Source organism: Gymnoscopelus microlampas (assembly GCF_963454915.1).
Source record: "Gymnoscopelus microlampas genome assembly, chromosome: 20".
NCBI classification, from domain to species: domain Eukaryota; kingdom Metazoa; phylum Chordata; class Actinopteri; order Myctophiformes; family Myctophidae; genus Gymnoscopelus; species Gymnoscopelus microlampas.
Window position 1 is genome coordinate 17,422,821 of NC_139957.1, and position 21,439 is coordinate 17,444,259.

At 41.8% G+C, this 21,439-nt stretch overlaps 1 protein-coding gene across 2 annotated transcripts in view; it reads right to left on the reverse strand.

The window, feature by feature from the left end:
* The window catches only part of zfyve26 (zinc finger, FYVE domain containing 26), a 41,302-nt gene extending 19,946 nt beyond the window's left edge, over positions 1 to 21,356 (reverse strand). Inside the window, exons 1-22 of one of the 2 annotated variants that reach the window (XM_084045272.1) lie at positions 21,255 to 21,356; positions 19,890 to 20,183; positions 19,529 to 19,604; positions 18,850 to 18,936; positions 18,286 to 18,429; positions 17,131 to 17,479; positions 14,892 to 15,016; positions 13,845 to 14,009; positions 13,161 to 13,249; positions 12,887 to 13,038; positions 12,201 to 12,413; positions 10,954 to 11,577; positions 9,858 to 10,025; positions 8,459 to 8,607; positions 7,305 to 7,548; positions 6,483 to 6,746; positions 5,105 to 5,230; positions 4,591 to 4,758; positions 4,240 to 4,473; positions 3,863 to 3,968; positions 2,874 to 3,745; positions 2,103 to 2,302 (exon numbers count right to left, since the gene is read on the reverse strand). In XM_084045272.1, coding sequence (XP_083901398.1) covers positions 2,103 to 2,302; positions 2,874 to 3,745; positions 3,863 to 3,968; positions 4,240 to 4,473; positions 4,591 to 4,758; positions 5,105 to 5,230; positions 6,483 to 6,746; positions 7,305 to 7,548; positions 8,459 to 8,607; positions 9,858 to 10,025; positions 10,954 to 11,577; positions 12,201 to 12,413; positions 12,887 to 13,038; positions 13,161 to 13,249; positions 13,845 to 14,009; positions 14,892 to 15,016; positions 17,131 to 17,479; positions 18,286 to 18,429; positions 18,850 to 18,936; positions 19,529 to 19,604; positions 19,890 to 20,080 — 4,746 coding nt within the window. In that variant the 5' untranslated portion in view covers positions 20,081 to 20,183; positions 21,255 to 21,356. Of the gene's footprint in view, positions 1 to 2,102; positions 2,303 to 2,873; positions 3,746 to 3,862; positions 3,969 to 4,239; positions 4,474 to 4,590; positions 4,762 to 5,104; positions 5,231 to 6,482; positions 6,747 to 7,304; positions 7,549 to 8,458; positions 8,608 to 9,857; positions 10,026 to 10,953; positions 11,578 to 12,200; positions 12,414 to 12,886; positions 13,039 to 13,160; positions 13,250 to 13,844; positions 14,010 to 14,891; positions 15,017 to 17,130; positions 17,480 to 18,285; positions 18,430 to 18,849; positions 18,937 to 19,528; positions 19,605 to 19,889; positions 20,184 to 21,254 lie in introns of both variants that reach the window. The other variant, XM_084045271.1, reaches the window with a different exon arrangement.
* Positions 21,357 to 21,439: the final 83 nt, after the last annotated feature.

The following is a 21,439-nucleotide window of genomic DNA, read 5'->3' on the forward strand; positions in this document are numbered from 1 at the left end:
TATGGAGTGCAAGTTCAAATGTATGCAGGCTTTTTCCCTTTGCTTAATCACAGCCAAACGCCCAGAAACTATGTGAGGGATAAGAATTAGAGAAGTTGACAATTGACGTTTTATTTTTTATTAACTGTATATATGGTTACGGTTTTAACTGGAGTGTGTGTGTGCGTATGTGTATGTGTATGTGTATGTGTATGTGTATGTGTATGTGTGTGTGTGTGTGTGTGTGTGTGTGTGTGCTCCATCGCTTCCCTTATCTCATCACATCTCTTCTCATGGCATCTGTCATCACACTATCAATCAGCTAATCACTCTGAAAATAGGTTTGCCAACAATGTGCACTACCAAACACGTCACTGTAATCTGTACTCATCTGGAAATGTGTAATCTTTACACAAACATTAACTGGTTTACTCCCTTTTAACACTCCTCTCTACCTACAGCACAATCTCTGTTACAAACATTGACACCTACACACTCGATCAGCACATTATATAAAGTATTTCAAACCCCCTTAATAGGCTACTGTAGCATGCCAAGCTGTTCAGTTGGCAGAGGAGGGATTCCTTCAGGGGGCTCCATTTATTTTCCCTTTGTTATGGAGAATGTTGGGGGGATTCATGTGTTTGTGTTATGTTGCTTTATGTTATAATATTTATGTGCTTAATCGTTAGGAATCATGGGTTATGCGGTTAGGGGAAATGATCCCCCTTACACTTGACTATGACTGACCTTGGCTGGACCTTGGCTTGTGTGAGTCACACTCACAATAAAAAGTGTTTCATATCGAAAGCAGTTGTCATGCCGTTTCATGGGAATCGACAACCCACTGGTCATTGTAATACTGTGTTTGCCTTGTCATGGGATTGACAACCCACCGGTCATTGGTTAGGAAACATGGGTTATGTGGTTAGGAGAAATTATCCCCCTTACACTTTCACTATGACTGACCTTGGCTGGACCTTGGCTTGTGTGAGTCACAAGAAAGCAGTTGTCATGCCGATTCATGGGAATCGACAACCCACCAGTCATAGTAATACTGTGATTGAGTGACTGTTTGCTGTAATCTTGGCATTTTCTACTGGCATAGATATGACTCAATCTTTATGAACCTACAGTAAATCAAAGCCTTTGATTCAAAGGTGCAGACAACAATAGGCCTATATTATAGGTACATACAGTATTATAGGACCAGTATATACCGCCCACTAACAAGTGGCTTATGCCGCTTAACCCATTGATACCTGAAGGCGATTCTACATGTCTCCTAAATCTCAACAGTTTTCTGAAAAACCTATGTTTCTATATCAGTGGTGCTCAATCTTTTTCATGTCAAGGACCCCCAAAACTATATGTATTTGGCCGTGGACCCCCATCACAATATTTTGTTCCAGGGACCCCCCAGAAACAAAGATTTGAGTTAAAAATGTTCGCTTTAAAAATATATATATTTCAAAGATTTGCACACATTTTCACGATTTTTCAAAAATAGCAGATCTACAAGTTTTAGCTCAAATCTAAAAAATCACACAGTTCCAGGTCTTAATGGGTTAAGGTCTGGTATATGCTGCGGAACCATACAACATATGCCATGCGCCAATTTGAAAGACTATTGGTCAACTACACCTTATTATCCTCTTTGTAAGACTACAAATGGTCAACTACACCTCTATCAATAAAAAATTGATGGACATTTGGAATTGCCCCCTCACAAAATAGTACCAGCACTCAATTCAAGTACAGGTCCTTGACTATGTGCCAGCTATTTCTTCTGACTTGGTTTGTGTTTTCAAACATTTTTAGGATGCATCTGGTTCCTGGCGGGCCTGCAGACTGCAGACGCAGGAACTGCATGTTGCTTACTAACTGTCGATGGCTCTTATTATCCGTATGGTATGTGTTCAGATTGTTGTCCAGTCTGTTTATGTCCACCCTGTTGGTATGGCATGATGTGTGCTTTGTTTCCTCGATTCTAACCCTTTACAGGTGTCATGCTAGGCTCGGGGTTCGGTTTAATTTGTTTTTTACTTATTGTAAATAAAAATGTGTTCTTACCAATCTGCCAGATTAAATACATTCTATTGTCTCATGTTAGCATGAATTACCCAGCGATAGATTTCCAGTTCTTTCTTCCTTAGCTCCAGGTGGGTTCTCAGTGAGGTCTCTGTGTTGGGGTCATTGAGACAGAACTCCAGCAGCTCCAGACAGGACAGCAGAGGCCAGCGCTCCAGGGCCTGGAGGGCAACACGTGCACGCAGGCTGGGCTCCTGCACTCGAAACAGCTGTGCTATACCTTCATCTCCCTCTGAACATGGATAATTAGACAGAACACATGTTTACATCGCTTTTATATTTAGAAAATTAATAACATAGTAATCGTGTCTTTATGTTTAATGTTCCAATAATCAATTATAAGGAAATAAATGAGCTTTATGATGCTTAATGTTTACCAATACGGCTTAAACAGGGAGTTTGTTAGCAGTTTTAAAACTCAAAACTGTGGCTTTTATTTAACATCTTTTTTTATGTACCATTTATTACTAGTCACAGTCTTGTGTTCTTTTTAGTTGTTTAGCTATAAAGATATTAAAACCATAGTATATGGTTATTTATGCCTTTACTGTTTTATTTCATTTTAATATTGCTATTAGAATTATTATGAAATCACAGCCTATTAAACTGGAATTAACGGTTGTGTTCAAATACAGTTCTAATGCAGCAGGTGCAACATCATATTAAAGCAAAAATTTGCGTTGTCAACGACCCGTCATTATTTCTTGGTCTAGCTGAACTGAAGCTAAATTGTGGAAAAACAATTCCATGAACTTCCATGACCAGCCTGGTGGTCAAAACATGTTTACCAGAGAGGTCCTCACCTTCCAGAGCAGCGCAGGCCAGCAGACGGTCTCTTAGTGCCCCCTCCTGGCTGCAGCCTTGTCCAAACAGCTCCAGCAGACTCAGGGCTCTGCCCAGGTCCTTACAAGCTAGGGCCTCCTGGAAGGCCTGGGCAGCCACCGCCTGGGCCATGTCTCCCTGAGGCCCAGAGAGCAGGAGACTGACCAGGGGTCTCCCACAGAGTGCTGATCCTAGACCAGCAGAGCCCTCCTCCCTTGCGTCCCCCAGGGTCCCAAGTATGGGCTCAGACATGTTCTGTAGGTACGCCCGGAGAATAGGGAACTCCTTCAGCAGGCCGTCTGCTTCTCGAGCGATCTGCTCTGCATCTAGCATTGCCTCTTTACGTCCACTACGGAAGTAGCCTGACCAGCCTGAGGACTGCGCCCGGGCGCTTTCTCCTTTACAGGCGCTCAGGCACGCCAGCACAGCCAACAACGGACAGCGAGACTTTAAGAAAGACAAGGCTGACGAGGTGAGGAGGAAAGAGGATAACAATGGTGAAGAGTTGGAGGAAGAAGCAGATGAAACAGAAGAAGAGGACGAAAAAGAAGGCGGGGAGGTAGAGAGGCTGGTGGATGTTGCAGAGATCTCCTCTGCAGAGGCCTCCGACTCAGAGCTGGGTTCCGGTGAATGGTCTGCGATGCCCAGGGTTGCCATGTGTTCCTGGGCATGCTGTTGTAGCAGGGCAGACATGCTGGCCACACAGAAAACGCCTTCTCCCTCACGGCCCTGTGTAGTGTCCCTGACAGGGTCTGGACATGAGGACCACACAGGCAGAGACTCACAGCAGCGCTGGATGATCACCTGCTGAACGCTCAGATGCAGCCCTTCCTGCTGCAGCAGAGACAGAAGCCTGGAGAAATGGGAGGGGGGGGGGGGGGTGGGGTCACATCTGGTATCATGTCTACAGCTTAGCTTTGTGTGAGCTCTGTGCAAAACACGTAATGAGTAAGCCAGTGTGCATGCATACCTATCAGGAGATACCTGTCTGTCAAACAGCAGGTGAGAAAGAAGTTGAGATGGGGTCTGAAGCAGCACGAGTAGTGGGTTCCCCAGCTTCACTTCAGTAGCCTGGTCTGAGAGATACACCCAAAACAAACTCAGGTATAAAGACAGGCTGCGCAAAATTATGATTTGATAAATGGATGATTTGATTATTTATTATGATTTGATTTTAAGATATGGTGTGTGAAACTGCTAATTTTGCCCAAAAGATGGTTCTAGAGTAAAGACCAAAATCTGTAGGGTCATCACTGGAGCATGAATGCACTCAGCACGTTTCATGGTAATCTGACAGATAAAAACATGGCTTGCCTTGGATCATATCTATGTTATGAATGATTATACCTTCTGAACCAAGGCTGCGTACGAGCACAGACGCTAGCGTGTTCACGTAGTCCAAAAAGCTGCGCATGTAGTCAGGCTTGGCGAGGCTTCCATCCGGCTCGAATGGACAGAATTGGTCCAGCGACCGGAGCAGCTGCTTCATGCTGGAGCGTACGGGGTGGGCGTCCAGCTCAGCCTGCTTCAGGCTGGCCTGCTCTACCAAGGCCACCAGCAGAGAGCTGCCCGCATGGCCCTCTGTTACAAGACACAACACATACAGGCTTTCAGAAACAACAGAATCAGTAACAAAAAAACAGGGTATTTACTCAGTCATAACAAATAAAAGAGAAGTTTGTGAAACACTGTGTTGACCTATGTTATCTGTGGCAGTGCTGAGGGTTTGCAGGGTGTGTTCCAAGCGTTGAGAGAGGCCGAGACGTGAGGCGATGCCCTCTTCACTCAGGGTTGGGTGACAACACAGCAACACTTCCTGTATAGAGCATCCAAATGGACTGGATATCACATGGTCCTCTCCAACCACTTCTATGGAAACAGAGAGGGTCAGTTATTAATTTATAACTAACCCTAGTTTCTCTTGGCAAACAGTCTTTTTTCTTCTTTTTTTTCTTTTGTGTTAATATTGTTGTTTTCTCAGTCTCTTCTTTACATTTGTATTTGTTTAAGTGCTGCTTGTAAAGCTCTTACAGTATGGCACAGTAGGTACATGTGTATTAAGTTACATACATTACAAAGATACACAAACATTTAATCTATCACTAGATTCAGATGTCTTTGACACTAATTTATGTAACTTTACTGTACCTGGTTAACAAAGCAACTAACATTTAAGACAATGCATCATTGTGCCTTTGTATTCACTATTCACCTGTCTTGACAGATCCCTTGTTACTGGCTGTGTGGTTCAGAATCTTGCTGATTTGCTGCAGAACCATCGGCAATCCACAGATCCCCTCAGAGTCAGCATGAGGCACCTTGGGCTCAACCCTCAGTCCTGAACACCAAGACAGGGTTTGAAATAATAACAACAAAAAGATCATTATTGATGACTTAGGATGATTATCGGACCACAATGGAAACAAGTCCCCAGGACTTTTTGGTGTTATCCTTTTAGCGTAAATGTCTGACTGTACCCTGTGCTGTTTACATCTCTGACTAATAAAGTATTCAATCAATCAAAAAATAATTGAGATTTATATTAAAAAATAAACTATATTTTCGTGTTGTTGTTTTTCTATACTTCTTTAATTACACAGTTCAACAATGTTACACAGTTCAACAATGTAACTCCATGTTATAAGTGTCATCATTCAAATCTTCCAGTAATGTTTAAACTATTTATTTTTGTATGATTTGAGGAACTGGCAAGCGTTAGGAAAGGGCCTTAACTGCTCTTTTCCTTTTTTTATTCGTTATTTCTCTCCCACATTAACATGTTGCTGTCGTGCCATAACCTGACTCTGCCAGATGGAAGAATACCGCCCCCATCTGGCGGAGTCAGGTTAGTCGTGCGATGCATACCCAGAATATCCAATTTGGGCTATTATCATTTTTAATACTTAAATTGGAGGTTTATGTGGTTCTCAGTGCTATACATATATTTCATAACACAGAGTCCCTTGAGGCCCATCCAAAACCACAATGAAAAACCTTAAATAAATACATAGATAGTTGTCGGTCTGAAGGTGAGGTGAACCCTAACCCTGTAGATTCATGAAAGGTTGGCACAAGGAGAAACTTGGGGTCATCACCCAACAGCAGCGATGTGCTGTGTTTTATTGTGTTACTATTTTCGTTGTCATTGATGTTGTTGGCGTCTGAATGTTTTGTGGATATGTCTGTCTATCTTAGTCTATGTGAGGGAGGCTGGGGAAACGGGGAAAAAGATGGAGTGTCTTATGTGAATGTTGATTGTGTTTTAAAATGGTAAATGCATTAAGAAATAATAATATAGTAATATAGTAATATATAATATATATAATATATATTATAAGTGTCCTACTTCACAAATCACACCTGTAGCAGTGGAGAGAGAGTGCAAGGATTTGGCAAATCCCTTTCTCTTAAAATGTTGAAAAATACATTGAAAATAAGAATATTTAACTTTATAATCACTAAGATAAAATCCTTTAATAGGTCCTAAATAGAAATCCTAAAGATCTCTAAGGCCAATTTCAAAAATCCCAGAGAAGACCCAAAAATCACTGTGAGCCCCTTGTGAACCCATACGACCCCTGGATACACACCCCGTGCTTCCAGGCTGCTATTGAGCCTGCGCTCTGCCGTGTCAAGCAGCTGCCTAGAGGTCTTCCAAAGCTGGCAGTGGCAGCAGGCCAGGTCGAATGCAGCCATGGCTGTCGGGCTTAGCTCCTTCAGCAGGTTGTACAGGAGGTCAGAGGGTTCTGAACCACAGCGGCTTAGCCAGTAGCCTTCTTCCAGTGAAGGTATGGGGTGGCCTGGTGTACTGAGGAGCCTGTCTGCTATGTCTGAGATGGAGTAGAAGGCCATGCCTATAGAAGGATACAAGATCATATGAGTTCTACAAGACATCTACTGTAGCAAGCATAAGATAAATAAGAAAATATTCAATTTAGACCCATTTAAATAATTTCTCTTAGATCCCATTAACAGAACACATTAAAAGTAAACAGGGTCTGGGGTTTGAAATGGATTTTATCGAACCTGAATCCAACAGTGAACATGAATATTGAATCAGAATCCATTCGATTCCCATATCAACATTTTGGGGGTACATTTTCAGCGGACAGAGTGAGGAAAACTATTAATCTATGCAAAAATCAGTACCGCTTTTAGTGCTCTTGGTGACAATACACAATATGTTCAGCCTTCTAGAACAACAGAAATTCAATCGATTTCAAAGTTAAAATTCAGACTTCAGATTTGGGGTGAAAAGATAAGACATTTGTTTAAGTCAAGAGAGCTTATTGAATCTGAAAAGTAGGACTTGGCTATCGAACCCACAACCCTATAACTAGTGTCATGAGATTTCTGGCAAGATGTTACAACAACAACAACAATAACAATAACAACATTAAAACTGGTCATACCAGCTGCAGCTGCACTTCCAATGGCCTGCAGTGTAGAACGTCCACTGCTGCCCAGCCTGCTGCGTCCTGAGGCTGGACCCACTGTCGACCCCAGGCCCTCTGAAGAGGATGAGGAATTAGACACAGACTTAGACTCCATCTTCTGCTCAACCCGTCCCAGCTCCGTTAGGACCTCCTTGTAGCGCTCCATGAACACCAGTTCCCCACCGCACGCTGACGCCTCCAAACCGAACACCAGAGACACCTGGTAGATAGGAAGCAAGGAGACACTAAGGAGCTGAGCTTGTCAACAGGAGTACAACATATACAGTAATCTTCTTGAGCTGGTTCTGGACTCTAGCAGAGTTATTATGGCGACATTGCGATCCGCCATGTCTGTTTGAGTGTACAGTACCTGTATATCTGTGTGTCTGTCTGCAGCTAATCTCACAAACTAACAACAATACAGATCAGTGTCATATTTCTTGTGCACGCTGGTAGCAGGCCCAGGACCTGAACTGACGAATATTTTTCAAACCCGTCAACCACAACTATGTAAATTGACAAACGTATAATCACTGAGCAACTGTCCCTCCAGGCTATGGGACAAGTGTTCTGCCAGGCTCTGGACCGTAACTAGGTAATCACAGCAGGCTATGGGATAAACGTCATGCAAGGCTATGGTCCGGCCTGAACTAACCAATCGCAAACATGTATAATAGGATGGCAGTGCTACATGAACACAAACTTGCCTATCATTCAAATCATTACAGCAACTGACTGAGAGTTTAGACAACTGAGACAGAGAGAGAGAGAAAGACACGCAGTTTGGCGTTACTGTGTCAGACAGTGTAAGTATAATTTTCAGGGCATACCTCCTGGTGGCGATTTGCGCTCCTGGTGGCGATTTGTGCACCGTTTTAGCATAAATTCTACAGTACCAATAGAAATGTGTCTTTCCACATGCTACGCAACACACACACACACACACACACACACACACACACACACACACACACACACACACACACACACACACACACACACACACACACACACACACACACACACACACACACACACACACACACACACACACACACACACACACACACACACACACTTCATCAGAGCGGCAAGCTCACAGACAAAATCAACACACCAACACTCCTAACCTGATGTGCCTCCATGAAGTTTCCCCGTCGGATGCAGGACATGAGCAGTGACTCTGGAGGGGACAGCATGGCCGGGACAAGCCAACTGTGAGGACCGCCACATGGACAAGTCTCCCTTTCCAGACCAGCTCCAGCAACTCCACTACCATCTGGGGGTCAGCAGACAAACATTTATCCACAAGTGACTTAACCACAGGAATCATAGTGTCATATCAGTCAAATCACCAAAATAAATACATCTATAAGCTCACAACATTATGAGTGATTGGCTATTTTCAGATGAGATTTGGTGTAGAGTGGGAAAAAGGAGGGGCCATGTATAGACCCCCTGCGGGATCCCGGTAAATTAAGAATACTGTTAGGTGACTTGTGCAATTTGAAAATACTGGGAAGAGTCTTAGTGGTCAGCCAACTACAGACCTTGTCACAACATCATGGATTTGAAACATGTCTCCTCCTCAACCTCTCCAGCTTTTCCCTGTTTCTACCCACTGACTGCACTGTGTAAAATGCCTTAAAAACATTCAAATAACTAGCTGCATTCAACTTTGTAAAATATTAAACAATAACTGTCGATCTACAGACAGCCATATAGAAACGTTAAATGGATGCATTAAGACCCACCTCTCTGGACCCATATTCAACCTCAACTGCCAAAGGATCAATTCCCACAAATTGTTTCCTATTGTGTCCCATCTTAGCTGCCTCCCCTTTGGCTTTCCCATAATCAATCTCAGAAAAATTAAAGAGTGGACTAGTCCTTCTCCTTTAAGACATAAAATATATTTAAAAATCTGTTTGAAGATGAGGTGATTCATTATAAATCTTGGATTTATTTTTACGATCTTGTCTAAAAATGAAACTTACTGACTTCATAAAAAATATATAAGCCAATGCCCTTGTATTCAGGACAATAAAAGGAAATGAGGGGAACAATGCCAGCTAGACAAAGAGGAAGAGCAAGTCTCTTACAGTGGTAGAAAATGTCTTGTCTTTAATTCAATCACTTGCATCTTTCTGGCACATTCTGAAAATATTTTGTACTGAATTTCATTTTACAGAAACAAAATGCATGTACATTCAACGTGCATGCGTGTGTGCATGCGCGCGCATGTGTGTGTGCATGCGTGCGTGCGTGTGTGCGTGCGTGCTTATTAGACCTTGAAAGTAGATCTAGGTCACTAACTAATTTAAATTCTTTCAGTCGCTTTAACAAGGACTGCATTTACGTTACTGAGAGCCTAGAAGATCTGCATTCATGTTCTGCTCTGCTGAACTCACTGAGATGTACTGGTCATTGAGGCTCATTTTGAAATAAAAACAACTACAAAATCTTTTGTGTCATTGAATGTTTGCCCAACTTGTAGTTTGATGTACTGTAGAGACATTTCTGCGTCACCTGAGGTACTGGTGCTAACTTCTCCGTTGTGTCTCTCTGTGGAGCCTTGTTTCTGTGGAGCATGCCTCCCAGCTCTCTTCCTTCTCCTCAGGCTGGCGTGACTGCCGCTCTGCCCCAGAGGGGGAGAAGGTTGGCTAACGGACGAGGTCTGAAGAGGCCTCTCTGGACCTGGGGATTTTTGAAAATGTTTAGTTATTATCAGCAAGGCTGAGAAACTGTTGAACAACGCTACTGGGTGAGAGGGAACATGCTTGTTTATTGCTTAAGAACTAGCCACAGCTAAATAGAACATGAATCATAAAAAGAAAGTCACTGCAGTGCACACCACACTCAAGGCAATTAAAATGTGACACACCTCATACACACCTTCATATATATATGAAATAGCATGTAAGAAAAGCTTGGTGATTGTGTAAAGTGTCACCCAAAGACACTTTACACAAGCTAATCAAATTAAATTTAGAAATAAATTAAGAAATAGTAACTAAAACGTGCAAAAATGTATTCATATTTCTTACAGCACAAATAACAACTAGATGGGGAAAGCAAGTCAAGGTGGGTTTTGAAGGGGTCATGTGGGAGCTTTGATGTGGGTTGAAATGAGTTGACAGAGACGGGACGGTAACTGAGAAGGCCCCATCACCTCAGCTTCTGGTGAATTCTTTTCCACACCAATATTTATTGGAGTGGAAAAGAATTCCCCAGAAGATTCCAATATTCATGAATACTGAATTCTGATTGATCACTCAAGCCAATCTAAAGCCTGTTATTTCCAGATAGCAGACCGCTTTTCTCAATAAAACACCAATGTTTTGCCTCCGTTTACATTGCTATGGAAGCACTAAGCAGCATGTCAAATTATAGATTTCGTTCACAAGTAGCCATGTACTAAGTGGGATAATGTAGAGTGAGATGGTCATTATTGGAAAACTAGAGGTTAGGGCCGCTACAAGGCTTTGAGTCAGTCCTGCTTCAGTTTATTTTTCAATAATGGCCGCAACACTGTGCACTATCCCTTGCCCAGCCCTATTGACCTATCAATAAAAGAGTGCAGTGAATACACATCTATACTATACTGTAGATTATTGTCTCTCACCATTTCCACCACTATCCTTATTGCTGATGATGATCTGCAGCCTCCATTGAGCCTCGGCAGTGCGTTTGGTCAGCCTCTGCAGACGAGCCCCAAACGTCTCTGCTGTTACAGAACATCCCAGACTCTCCGCCACCTCTGCCTCGCCCGCCAGCGCTCGTCCCTCCTCCTGTCCCTCCTGCTGCCCCACCACACACACTCCCTCCAGCCCTTCCTTCAGCAGCTTCAGAAACCCTTTCATGGCAGCCACATCCACCAGAAACCCCCTGCAGCCCTGAGTGAGGTGGCCCAGGTCCAGGTAGCCATGTTCAGCTGCTGCTGCTGAGATTGTTCCAGGCTGCCGCCGCTGTTGTGGCTGCTGCTCCCTCCTGTCGTCCCTGATTCCATCCTGTATGGGCTTACTACCTGATTCTACCGTCTTCCTTGTTTCCGATGTACCCTCTGTATGCGCAGTGCAGCCCGTGTTCACGTTTGCTTCCCTCTGGTTCTGCTGAGGGATGAAGTCGGAGTCGGACAGGAAGAGGAGGGAGAAGATGTTCTCTAGGAGTTCCAGGCGGAACATGGCGGGAACCGCCTCCAGGTAGAGCTGGCACTCTGTCAGGAAGTGCTGAAACAGTGGATGGTAACCTGGGAAAAACATCAAATATAGAAAACTAGTATAGAGCGACGGTCGAGGGTAGTACAATTAAATCAGCTTGAAATTAGGAAAAACATCTTGAAACAGACCTGAATTAATGTAAAACATTACTGTTTTACAAAAAGTTTAGATAATATGCTACAGAGATTTTTTTTTTTTAACTAAAGTAACCAAAAGGTAAACTAGAAAATGGGCTCAGTATATTGCAGACCTATTCCATGGAAACAGCTTGTCCATAAATGTGCAGTAGAATGCACACCACCCCTTTTGGGAAAAGGGTTAATTCCATATTTTTTTTAAATAAAGCGAGATAGACTTCATCATGATGTAAAATACTACGTTTTATATTAGAGTGTTGTATTTATTAATTTACTATGCGAAATGTGCAGTCTAGCATAATTATCATAAGCATAAACAACTGTAAATGGCCGTGGCCCAGGGGTTCACCGGGGTAGCTCTGAGCCAAGGTCAATAGCACCCACAGGGTCACCTTCTCACACATAAAAAATGTAAACTGAAGTGGCCGTGGCCCGGGGAGGTAGACCACCTTTTGTTTTAAACTGACACCAAGCACCATGAAACTATCTTGAAACTAGGAAGAGAACATCCATACGTTCTGAAGCAGCTGACGAGGTCTGGCTTTGGTCCCCTTCTGGTTCAGAGGGTTGGTGCTGCTGTTGCATAGCCTCACATTCAGTGCAGGTGGAGTATTGGTGTGCATTCATGCAGAGGGCGTAGAGGGCATACTTCATGGCACAGAAGCCTTGAAACAGAACAACGTTCCTCTGTACAGCTGGGCTGGGAGTACTTATGGACTCTATGTCCTCTGAAAGGAAAGACAGAACCAGGTTACTTTACATGCAGGTTCTTTTTTTTTTTTTACTTTTTTATTGCTCTTCATATTCATTGACATGCAATTTATATCACATTGCAGAAAATGTTATACATTTATCCAACAATAAAAACAAAAATAAAAAAACAGTACATTAAAGAATAAGAATATAAATAAGTAAATAGACATGACAAAACATGGCAGAATTAATGGTTCCCACTGTATACCAGACATCAAATAAAGTTCAACTTTATCATCCCACCACTGTCACTTTGGTTGCAGCCAGGTATAAATGGATGATAATCAGAATCATTTTTCACCATTAAGAATAAACATACAGGAACTTGTCTTGGTGACGTTGGTAAATAATTACGTGTGCACAATCACAATTGGTCCGTGCAACAGAACAGAGTGTGGTAGATAACACATTGGACACAGACCAAAAAGCAGATGTGGCAGAACCTCACCTGTTCCTGATGGTTTTGGCAGTTGTTGTAGTAGATCAAGGACCCTGGACTCCTCAAACTGAGCCAGAGGGGTCAGGGAATGCAGAATGTACAGAGCAGAGTGATTGTCTAGAGTGTGAAGCTGTGCCAGCAATGCCTCCATGGAAATCACTCTGACATGTAATGAAACAAGACATGGGAGACATAAATCAGAATTTATGCTGCACATAGCCGTACACACACACATCCAGTCCAATGACGTCAAACTTCAAAAAGGATAAAGAGAACAGCTTACGGATTATTGTTTTTACACCACTCAAGTATTCCAAGCTGAGAGGACATAACATTGACGAATTCCCGCAGCACTGAGTCATTAGCCGGTGCCTGAGAAGAGGGCAAGGAGGATCATATCATTAAGCTCTGAATTGACTTCTTCTATGTACTGTAGTTTAGTCTCCAGTCTGAAAGTTATGCTGGGCTAATGTGAGTCTTGTACAGTTCATGTACCTTCGGTAGTCCTGCATCAAGTGTTAACTGTATCATGTTACAGCACCTCATGCCATATCCTATTACTTGTACTGTATGTAGCCTATACTTGAAAAATAGTGTTTTTCAATTTGATTATCAAAGGCTTGGTGCCACCTCATAAAAAGTATGAATTCTAAATCTACAGTAGGACAGGAGATCATTCCACAGTACATAAACATACTGTATTATTTAGACTAAGAAAATCAACAATCAAATCATTTGCAAAAGTAAATAATAATTTGAGACTGTTTGCATTTTGGTCACAATAAACTAAGAAGAGTTTCATATCCCCCATCAAATCATGAGTAAAGGTGAAAGAAAGAGGAAAGGAAATAGAAAGAGGAACAGAACAAGTTCTAATGAAACAGAAAATAATAAAACGAACAGAACAAAAATATACCAATACATCTGCAAAAAATAGAAGAAAAAACATTTCCATAGGATGCCTGACCTGCTCATGGTGAAGGATGTTTAGCAGGGTCTGAGCTGAGCTGAGGCTGCGACATTGAGTCCAACCCAGCAGCAGCAGAAGGCGACACAGTGGCTGGAACTCCAACCTCAGCATGTCTTTTAACCTGGAAAACTCCTCACGTTTTATCAAGTCCAGTGCAGTCACCTGGAGAGAGAAGAAAACCTTCTTCAAGGGGAATTCTGCTAGAAATTGACTGTGAGGTTCTTATGAGAAGACATTAGATAGATATTTGATATACACAGCAAAAGAGATTTGGTGGGGTTGGGGTTCGTTTTTGCACATGCAACACAGGTCATGAATTGGATTCAAACCTGTGACATCCAAAATAGGTCTGTAGTGTACAGTAAGTGCATAATAACTTGTTGAGCCAGTATGAAACTCTTTATCTGTATATTCTATGTTGTGACATGATGTGATCAATATTGACGTGATAAAATCTAAATTGGATTGCATAAGCTGGTTGACAGGAAGTTATACGAGTTCCTGTGTCTAAAGATAGCATCTAGAATTGGGGAAGAAAATGTACGTGTTTCCTTTAGATAATGCAACATGAACATGAATATTTGTTTTATAATTCATATTATAATACTTGTTCAGTATTCTATTTTACACTTAACACATTTAGACCAGAGGGCGATTCTAAAAACACCTTCTAAATCCTGACCTAAGTTTTCGGAAAAACTTCAAATATTTATTCAAAAATTATAAAAAATGTATGTTGCTATACTGTACATAGCAACAACAACCCCAAAAGGGGTTCCCGTCTTGAAAGGTATAGTTACAAATAGGGATTCCCACCCTAAATGGGTTAATGAAAGGATTTCCATCACACTAGTATTATAAATCCAGTTATAAATGTATGATTTTAAATCAACTTGAACTCAAATTTCTTTCATTGAGCTATATGTGAACTAGAGGAACAATGTCTTTGTAAGTGGCGCTGCCACTTAAAAAGACTTATAGTCCATTTGTAAAGCCACTTATAAGACTTGTAGAAGCGGCTGGAAACCACTTAAAAATACTTACCACGACCTGTTCAAGGAAGTGCTTCCCACTGCTAAGGCACTCAAAATAGATGGTCTTCCAAGCGGAAGGACGATCACTGTGGCAACACAAGCTGAGCACTAGGTTCTCTGCTTCAGGAAGGACAGCTAAGGATGTATTGGGAATACATAAAAAATAGGAAGGAGATTATGGCATGTAGAGGAGTATCAACATAATGCAACCGAGCTCAAAATGGGATTTGGAAGATCCTTTTTTGTGTTGGTGAAAAAAAACTAAGATATTTTGTATATCCTTAATTGGAGATGGGTAGTGTTGTTTTCCAACAACTTTTTTTGTTCTTTATTAAATCAAATTGTAAATTATTAACATGTCATCTGCTTTCCAAAAAAAAAAGTAAGGAATCCTATTTGGTTCATCCAAACAACTTCCCACTCGGCGCATCACTCCCTCGGGTCCTCAGCGATATACACACCGAGTGTGAAGTCAGTTGGTGAGCTGGTTCTCGAGATATGCAGGGGATGGACGGACAGACAGACAGATGCTATGGTTTTGAAAAATCGCAATTCCTTCCTATCAATAACTTTTGATGTTTTAAAAATATTTATATCCAGAATTGGCACAGAACTGATAGGTATTCTTTTTTTGATGCTCAAACCTAATGCTTCCAGTGGGCCAATATAACTTCTAGGATTAGCTCACTCTGGTTCCTCTTATAACTACACAAAGAATGTTGTAAAACATGTTTGAGAATCTGGAATCAGTTTAATTGTTCTGGTCTCTAAACATGCTCTATGTCAGTACCAATAACTGCAAATAACACTTTTCCTTTGGTAGATGATACATTCACTATTTTGTCCAACCAAGGCATCAAAATCATAAACCAAAAAGACTGGGCCTAATTATAGGTGTGGCTCCCATGTAGATCTCTGACATCTTTTGGTCTATTGTGGGAGTATGTGCTGGGTGAGCCATTTTCATTGAAATGAGTGTGCAGCACTAGCCTGGGACCAGACGAATCTGCGAGTGCAAAAAAAAATTGCACTCTGCGATTTGGGTCTGGCACCGCTCAATAGAGAATCCATTTCCTGCTCCAGAAGACGTGTGTGACCAATCAGGGCCCAGTATTCAAATATGGGAGACTGCAATTGGTAGTTGGTTGTAGGTCTAACCAATTGCTACGAGGGCTATTATTTTGATCCCGCCCCTTGGGAAAGAAAACGTCCTCATGGAGGCACCAGACTCATATCCACGCAGTGATATAGTCGGCTACGCCAGGCTAGGGCAGCACTGGGCACTGATTTTTCATGCCTCCTCTTCTTATAATATTGCTCAATGGCTGTGACCCACCACCTTGGGAGAGCTTGGGCATCATATCTCTATATCTGTCCAGACAAATGGACAACTTCAACTATATTTTATGTAGATAAGTAAAAATAGGTACTTCCTTACCCTACTGGCAGCATGCATAAGACATTTATGCATTGTGAGATTAGCATACCGCTGGACTAGACAAACCCATAGGCAGACAAACAGACAGACCCATAAATGTTTGTAGATGTCCTACAGAGCCACTTCGTAAAAACTAAAAACTCTCATGTCATAATCAAGTGACACTGGGTTGTCAAATGTAAATTTACTGATCAGCGAAAATTGCCTAAGTGCAGCCCACAGAAGCAGAAGTGTGAATAAACAGGCTGACTACGTTGGCAGCAACACTGTCAGATATGTTACTTCCTTCACCTCTGAGGTAAAGAACAGACCTAATATAAAGCAACATTGTTGTGAAACTACAGGCTCAATGACCACATCAGCTCAAAATACAACACAAGAAGAGGAACTTAGCTACATGACAGAGAGCCTCTGTTTTCGGCTTGATCATATTGATTAACACTGGTTTAGTCACCACAGATAACATAGCCCATAACACGGATTTGATTAGGCAGGGTTGCCTGCAGTGCAAAGGCCCTGGAGCTGTTTGGGGGTCAGCACTTTGCTCAAAGCCACCTGAACAGTGATGGTAAACACTGTGTCTATACCGTAATCCTAATCCTACAGAAAGCATGCAGCTGGAATACACCCTCCCATTAGTGCCAGTGATTGAACGTATTCCTAAACGGATCATTAGGAATTTAAGACTTCATGGCTGCCCCTCTGAATTAGTATCTGTAGCCTAAATGTTAAATGCAATTAGAAAATAATTTCATAATGTTAGGTCACAGGGGGAAACAAAGACACATCATGTTGTTAACGCTGATCATACCTTGGGTTTCAGGTGTGCTTTTCAGAAAATGGTCTCTCTGAAGCCGCAGAGCGGTGGTGCAGTACTGAGAGACCAGAGCGGTGCACTGAGGGCGCAGCAAGGAGCTCAGCACCCTCTCCTCCTTCAGAGGGCCATCTCTGGTCGCCCATAGCGCCTCACACAATGTCTCAAAATGGCCCCCGCTTCTCTCAGAGCCCCATGGCATCACAGACAACACAGTGCATATCTCCTCCACCCACTCCTCCACCTTGTCAGGGTCCCTCTCTGGCTTTCCGACTTTCTCCAGCAGGTATTGGATGAATGTGTGCTGGAGAGTCTGGTCCCCTGTGCTGCCTCCCAACGAGTGACCCTGCAGAAAATAACAAGACAATGAAATGCAGACAATGCTGAATGGAGCATCTTTGAGTTCCTGAATAGAATAGAATAGAATAGAATAGAATATAATACTGTATTGGCAACGATTAAACAACAAAGTATCATCAGTTTAAAGCGCCAAATGGATTGAACACAAAAAAGCAGAGGCTTGTTTCCATTGTGGCCCATTATTAAACATACAACATGGAACAGAATATACAAACAACCAAACAAAAACACAATAATCGATACTAATAGACAGTTAAGAACAGTACACATAGGACAAGTGACTCAACAAAGGCACACCGTGAGAGTCTCTAGTGCAGGTGAGAGCGAGGGCAGAATGAACAAAGACTTTTCACATCATCTTTTTCCAGGGAAGGGAAGCTCAGTAAGGGTTAGGGCATGTTCTTTTTTTGCAATAATTCTTAGTTTCATGCATTCCTTGTAGGTTACAACTTAAAAACACACATTTTCTTCCATTGGCCACTGCACAGTTCCAACAGAGGAGTTTTTTTGTTTAGTACATTGCATTATCTTGCATTTATCACTTCCATTTATATTTTAAATATGTATTAAATTTGCACAGTTTAGCATATTTTACATGTATTTCAGTATGCATTTCAAATTAGTTTCCCTGTGTATGAAATGTTCTATACACAAGCTTGACTTGACTTTAGCTCACCATCAGCCCCCAACATGCACAGTACAGCCTGCATGAAGTGCTACATATATTATAGGTAGCAGATCTGTAGAATACGGTATGTTAAAGAACCAATCTGTGAATAAATCGTTCACTACCTGTAAGAACTGTGCCAGTGCATGAGCTAGTCTGGGCTTCTTCCTCTCCAGTAAGTTCTGGAGGCAAGACTCAACGCAAGCATCTGTTGTCCTGGATGCTCCTTTTTGCTCACACTGGATGTCTAAGAAGGCCTGGTGCAGCTCCTGGTGGAAGAGAATGTTTGCTTTTATTATGCTCAGACAAGTCATAGAATGGAATAAAACAGTTCTAAGGTTACATAGTCATAGAGAACTTAACTTTATAAACCAATAAACCCTTTTTTAATATAGACTGTAAAACCATTGCCTGAACATTTTCTTTTTTCTATTTAGCGTGGTTGAATTTACCACTTACGTCTGCATTTTACATTGTCATACAAGCTGTCAGACAATGAAAGTAGCCGATCTACAAGCTCAACACATCACAAAACCAGGGTACAATGGACTATACATTAAGTACGATTTTTTAAAATAATTTTCCCCTATAATCAAATGCACAAAATCTGGACGCACGGTATGAATGTGGTTATTGTAACATCTACAGGTGATGTGATAGACCAGAACAGACCAGAACATTATGCTAACCTTGAGAACAGCCTCTGGAACTTTCTCCTCCCCCAGCTCTTCCAGGAGCAGCATGAACTCCAGCTCTCTCTGGACCACTGGAGAAACCTACAGGATAACATCAGAATACAGTTCTTCACCAAGTACATGTGAATGAGCAGGTGATACCAGTGGGGACAGTGGTCCAGTGATCAACAGTAATGTAGTTAGAACAGTAACTTCATTTGTATTAGTAGTTTGTGGTGCAGAGCATTAAGGCACAGCGCTACACAATGTACACATACAATAGGCAGTAGTCTGTACTTTTATCACTCCACATGGGGACAAGTAGATATCAAGGTCTCCCTACCAAGGAAATAGAGGGGAGGGCCACCCCGTTAATAATCTGTTTCAGTAACGAGTTATTGTGCAATATTGACTTTTCCTCTTCGTTAAGATAATGTGCTGGTGAAAATAATGACATCTTTAGTGTCCTGGAGACTTCTATGTGCATTTGCCCTAGTTACTTGTACTACTAGCATTATAACCTGTACTATACAAATGAAAGGTGCCATAAAAATAAAGATTTACTTAATCATGTGTTCATTCGATCATGTAATTGTTGCTGGGTTTTATGTTCATGTGGGGAACAATGCTCAGATTCAAAAGGAAGGAACATGGCCAGGACACAAATATACAATTTATAATTTCATAAATGTACCTGTTCATTTGTCAATTTCTCCAGGACTTGAAACCAAAACCAGGCCAGTTTGTGCGGACTGCCCACAGACTCCCATCTATCAAATCATCAATCACAGATATAGTAACTGAATTTACCACAGTAATTGCAATGTTACAATTATCTATTAGCTAGCATCTTCCTTAACTTATAAGTGGGCTATAACCTTGAAGACAAAACATATTGGTTTGAAAACACATTTTAAATCCTTACATACACCATGTCCATGAAAACACAAAACCATGACATCGGGAATGTTTCACTCAACTCAATTGAATATATTTGAAATAAAAGTAGCAAACAGGGTATATCCTCGTCGTCTTACTATCAGGCAGTTACTCACTTAAGAATGTAGGGATGGGAGACAATGGCTTTGACAATGTCCCGTAGCTTTGCAGAGAGCCCTCCAGTTGAGCTGGCAAGCTGTGGCACACAGGCACTGGCCAGCTCCCACTCTCCATGTTGCAAGCAGCGTGTGAAGTACCCAAACAGCTCCTGTAGGGACGCCTCAGCCTCACAGCCTACAGGATGCATGGCCACACTATCGTGACACTCCTGTGTTCACCGGTGACCGGTCACAGCAGCAGAATCCCCTTTACTACTGGGTAGTGAAAGAGTGCTCTTGAACTTCCCTCAGCTGTAAAGAAAGAATAGCCGCTTCCAAAGTCAAACACATGGAAAAATAATTGCTGCACAGAGTTCATTGACAGAAAGATGCCCATAACACGGTCATGTGATTTTTATGAAACAAAGACTTGACAGAGACAAAGTAGATAATCCAAGCTAACAGTACAGATATAATATTGTTGAGTTTATCATCATTTAATACCATCAGATAGGACTTTTCCGTTTCATGAATGGGCTGTCAATGGAGGGTATTGCAACTTGGATGCAGATGGCATTTATAGCATTGAGGTTGCTTGCGGCTTAAGAAAGAATAACCTATTATGTCCTCATAGACTCCTCAGTGTTTAACTCTGCGAGTTACAATTGGATAACACAGGATTTTATTGTGCTTCCTCGGTCCAGTTGGTACACTAAATAATGATATTTCGCACAGGTGCAGGGTAGTTTGCCATTCTCGTTTCGAGAGAAAAAGTTAGGACAAAATGTTGAAGAACAAATATATTATACAAGTCATGTATCAGCATAAAACCCTGAATACTTTAGCACAGTGGTTCTCAAAGTGGGGTCCATGGTCTCTCTAGGTTCCTTTAAGGGGTTCTAAATTGACCCTTACAAGTCTATAACTCATTTGGCATTTGTACTCTGTCATTTCGAGACAAGCCAAGCTTTACTTAAAACGTAAATTAACGTTACTTTTATTAGGCTATAGTCAGTGAAGCTAAACCAATGTATCCTTGGCTCTAATGAGATCAATCTCTCATATTTCTTTCCTTATGTGCATACAGTACAAGTGGTTGTCAAAGTGGATTCCAGGGACTCTCTGGGGTCTAAATTGACCCTTACAAGTCAGTAACTCTGACAGTGGAACCAAATGGACCTGTGTACACTGTCAAGAGTTAAGGGGAGACCTTAAAATGTAAAAGTTTTAGAACCATTGCAGTACAGTACAGATCTGACAGCTAGCATTGCTGTCAGTACTTTGCTATTGTTAGCCAGACTAGAAGAATAGACATAAACACGCCACATAGTGTGGAAGCTCGACGTACATGAGAATCAAGCCATACTCAACAAAGTTACTTACTCATTTCCATGGGTAGTTGTTTAATTCTGATTCTATTTGCACATTCTGCTCCTCGGGTGCTCCCTCTTCATCTGTTATGCTAGGCGGCTGCAGGGGGCCATTGGTAACTTTTTGCCTTTGAAGTTATTTAAGAGGCACTTTCCTACAATAAAACGTAACAGTTTTATTGCTTAACATCTTCTAAA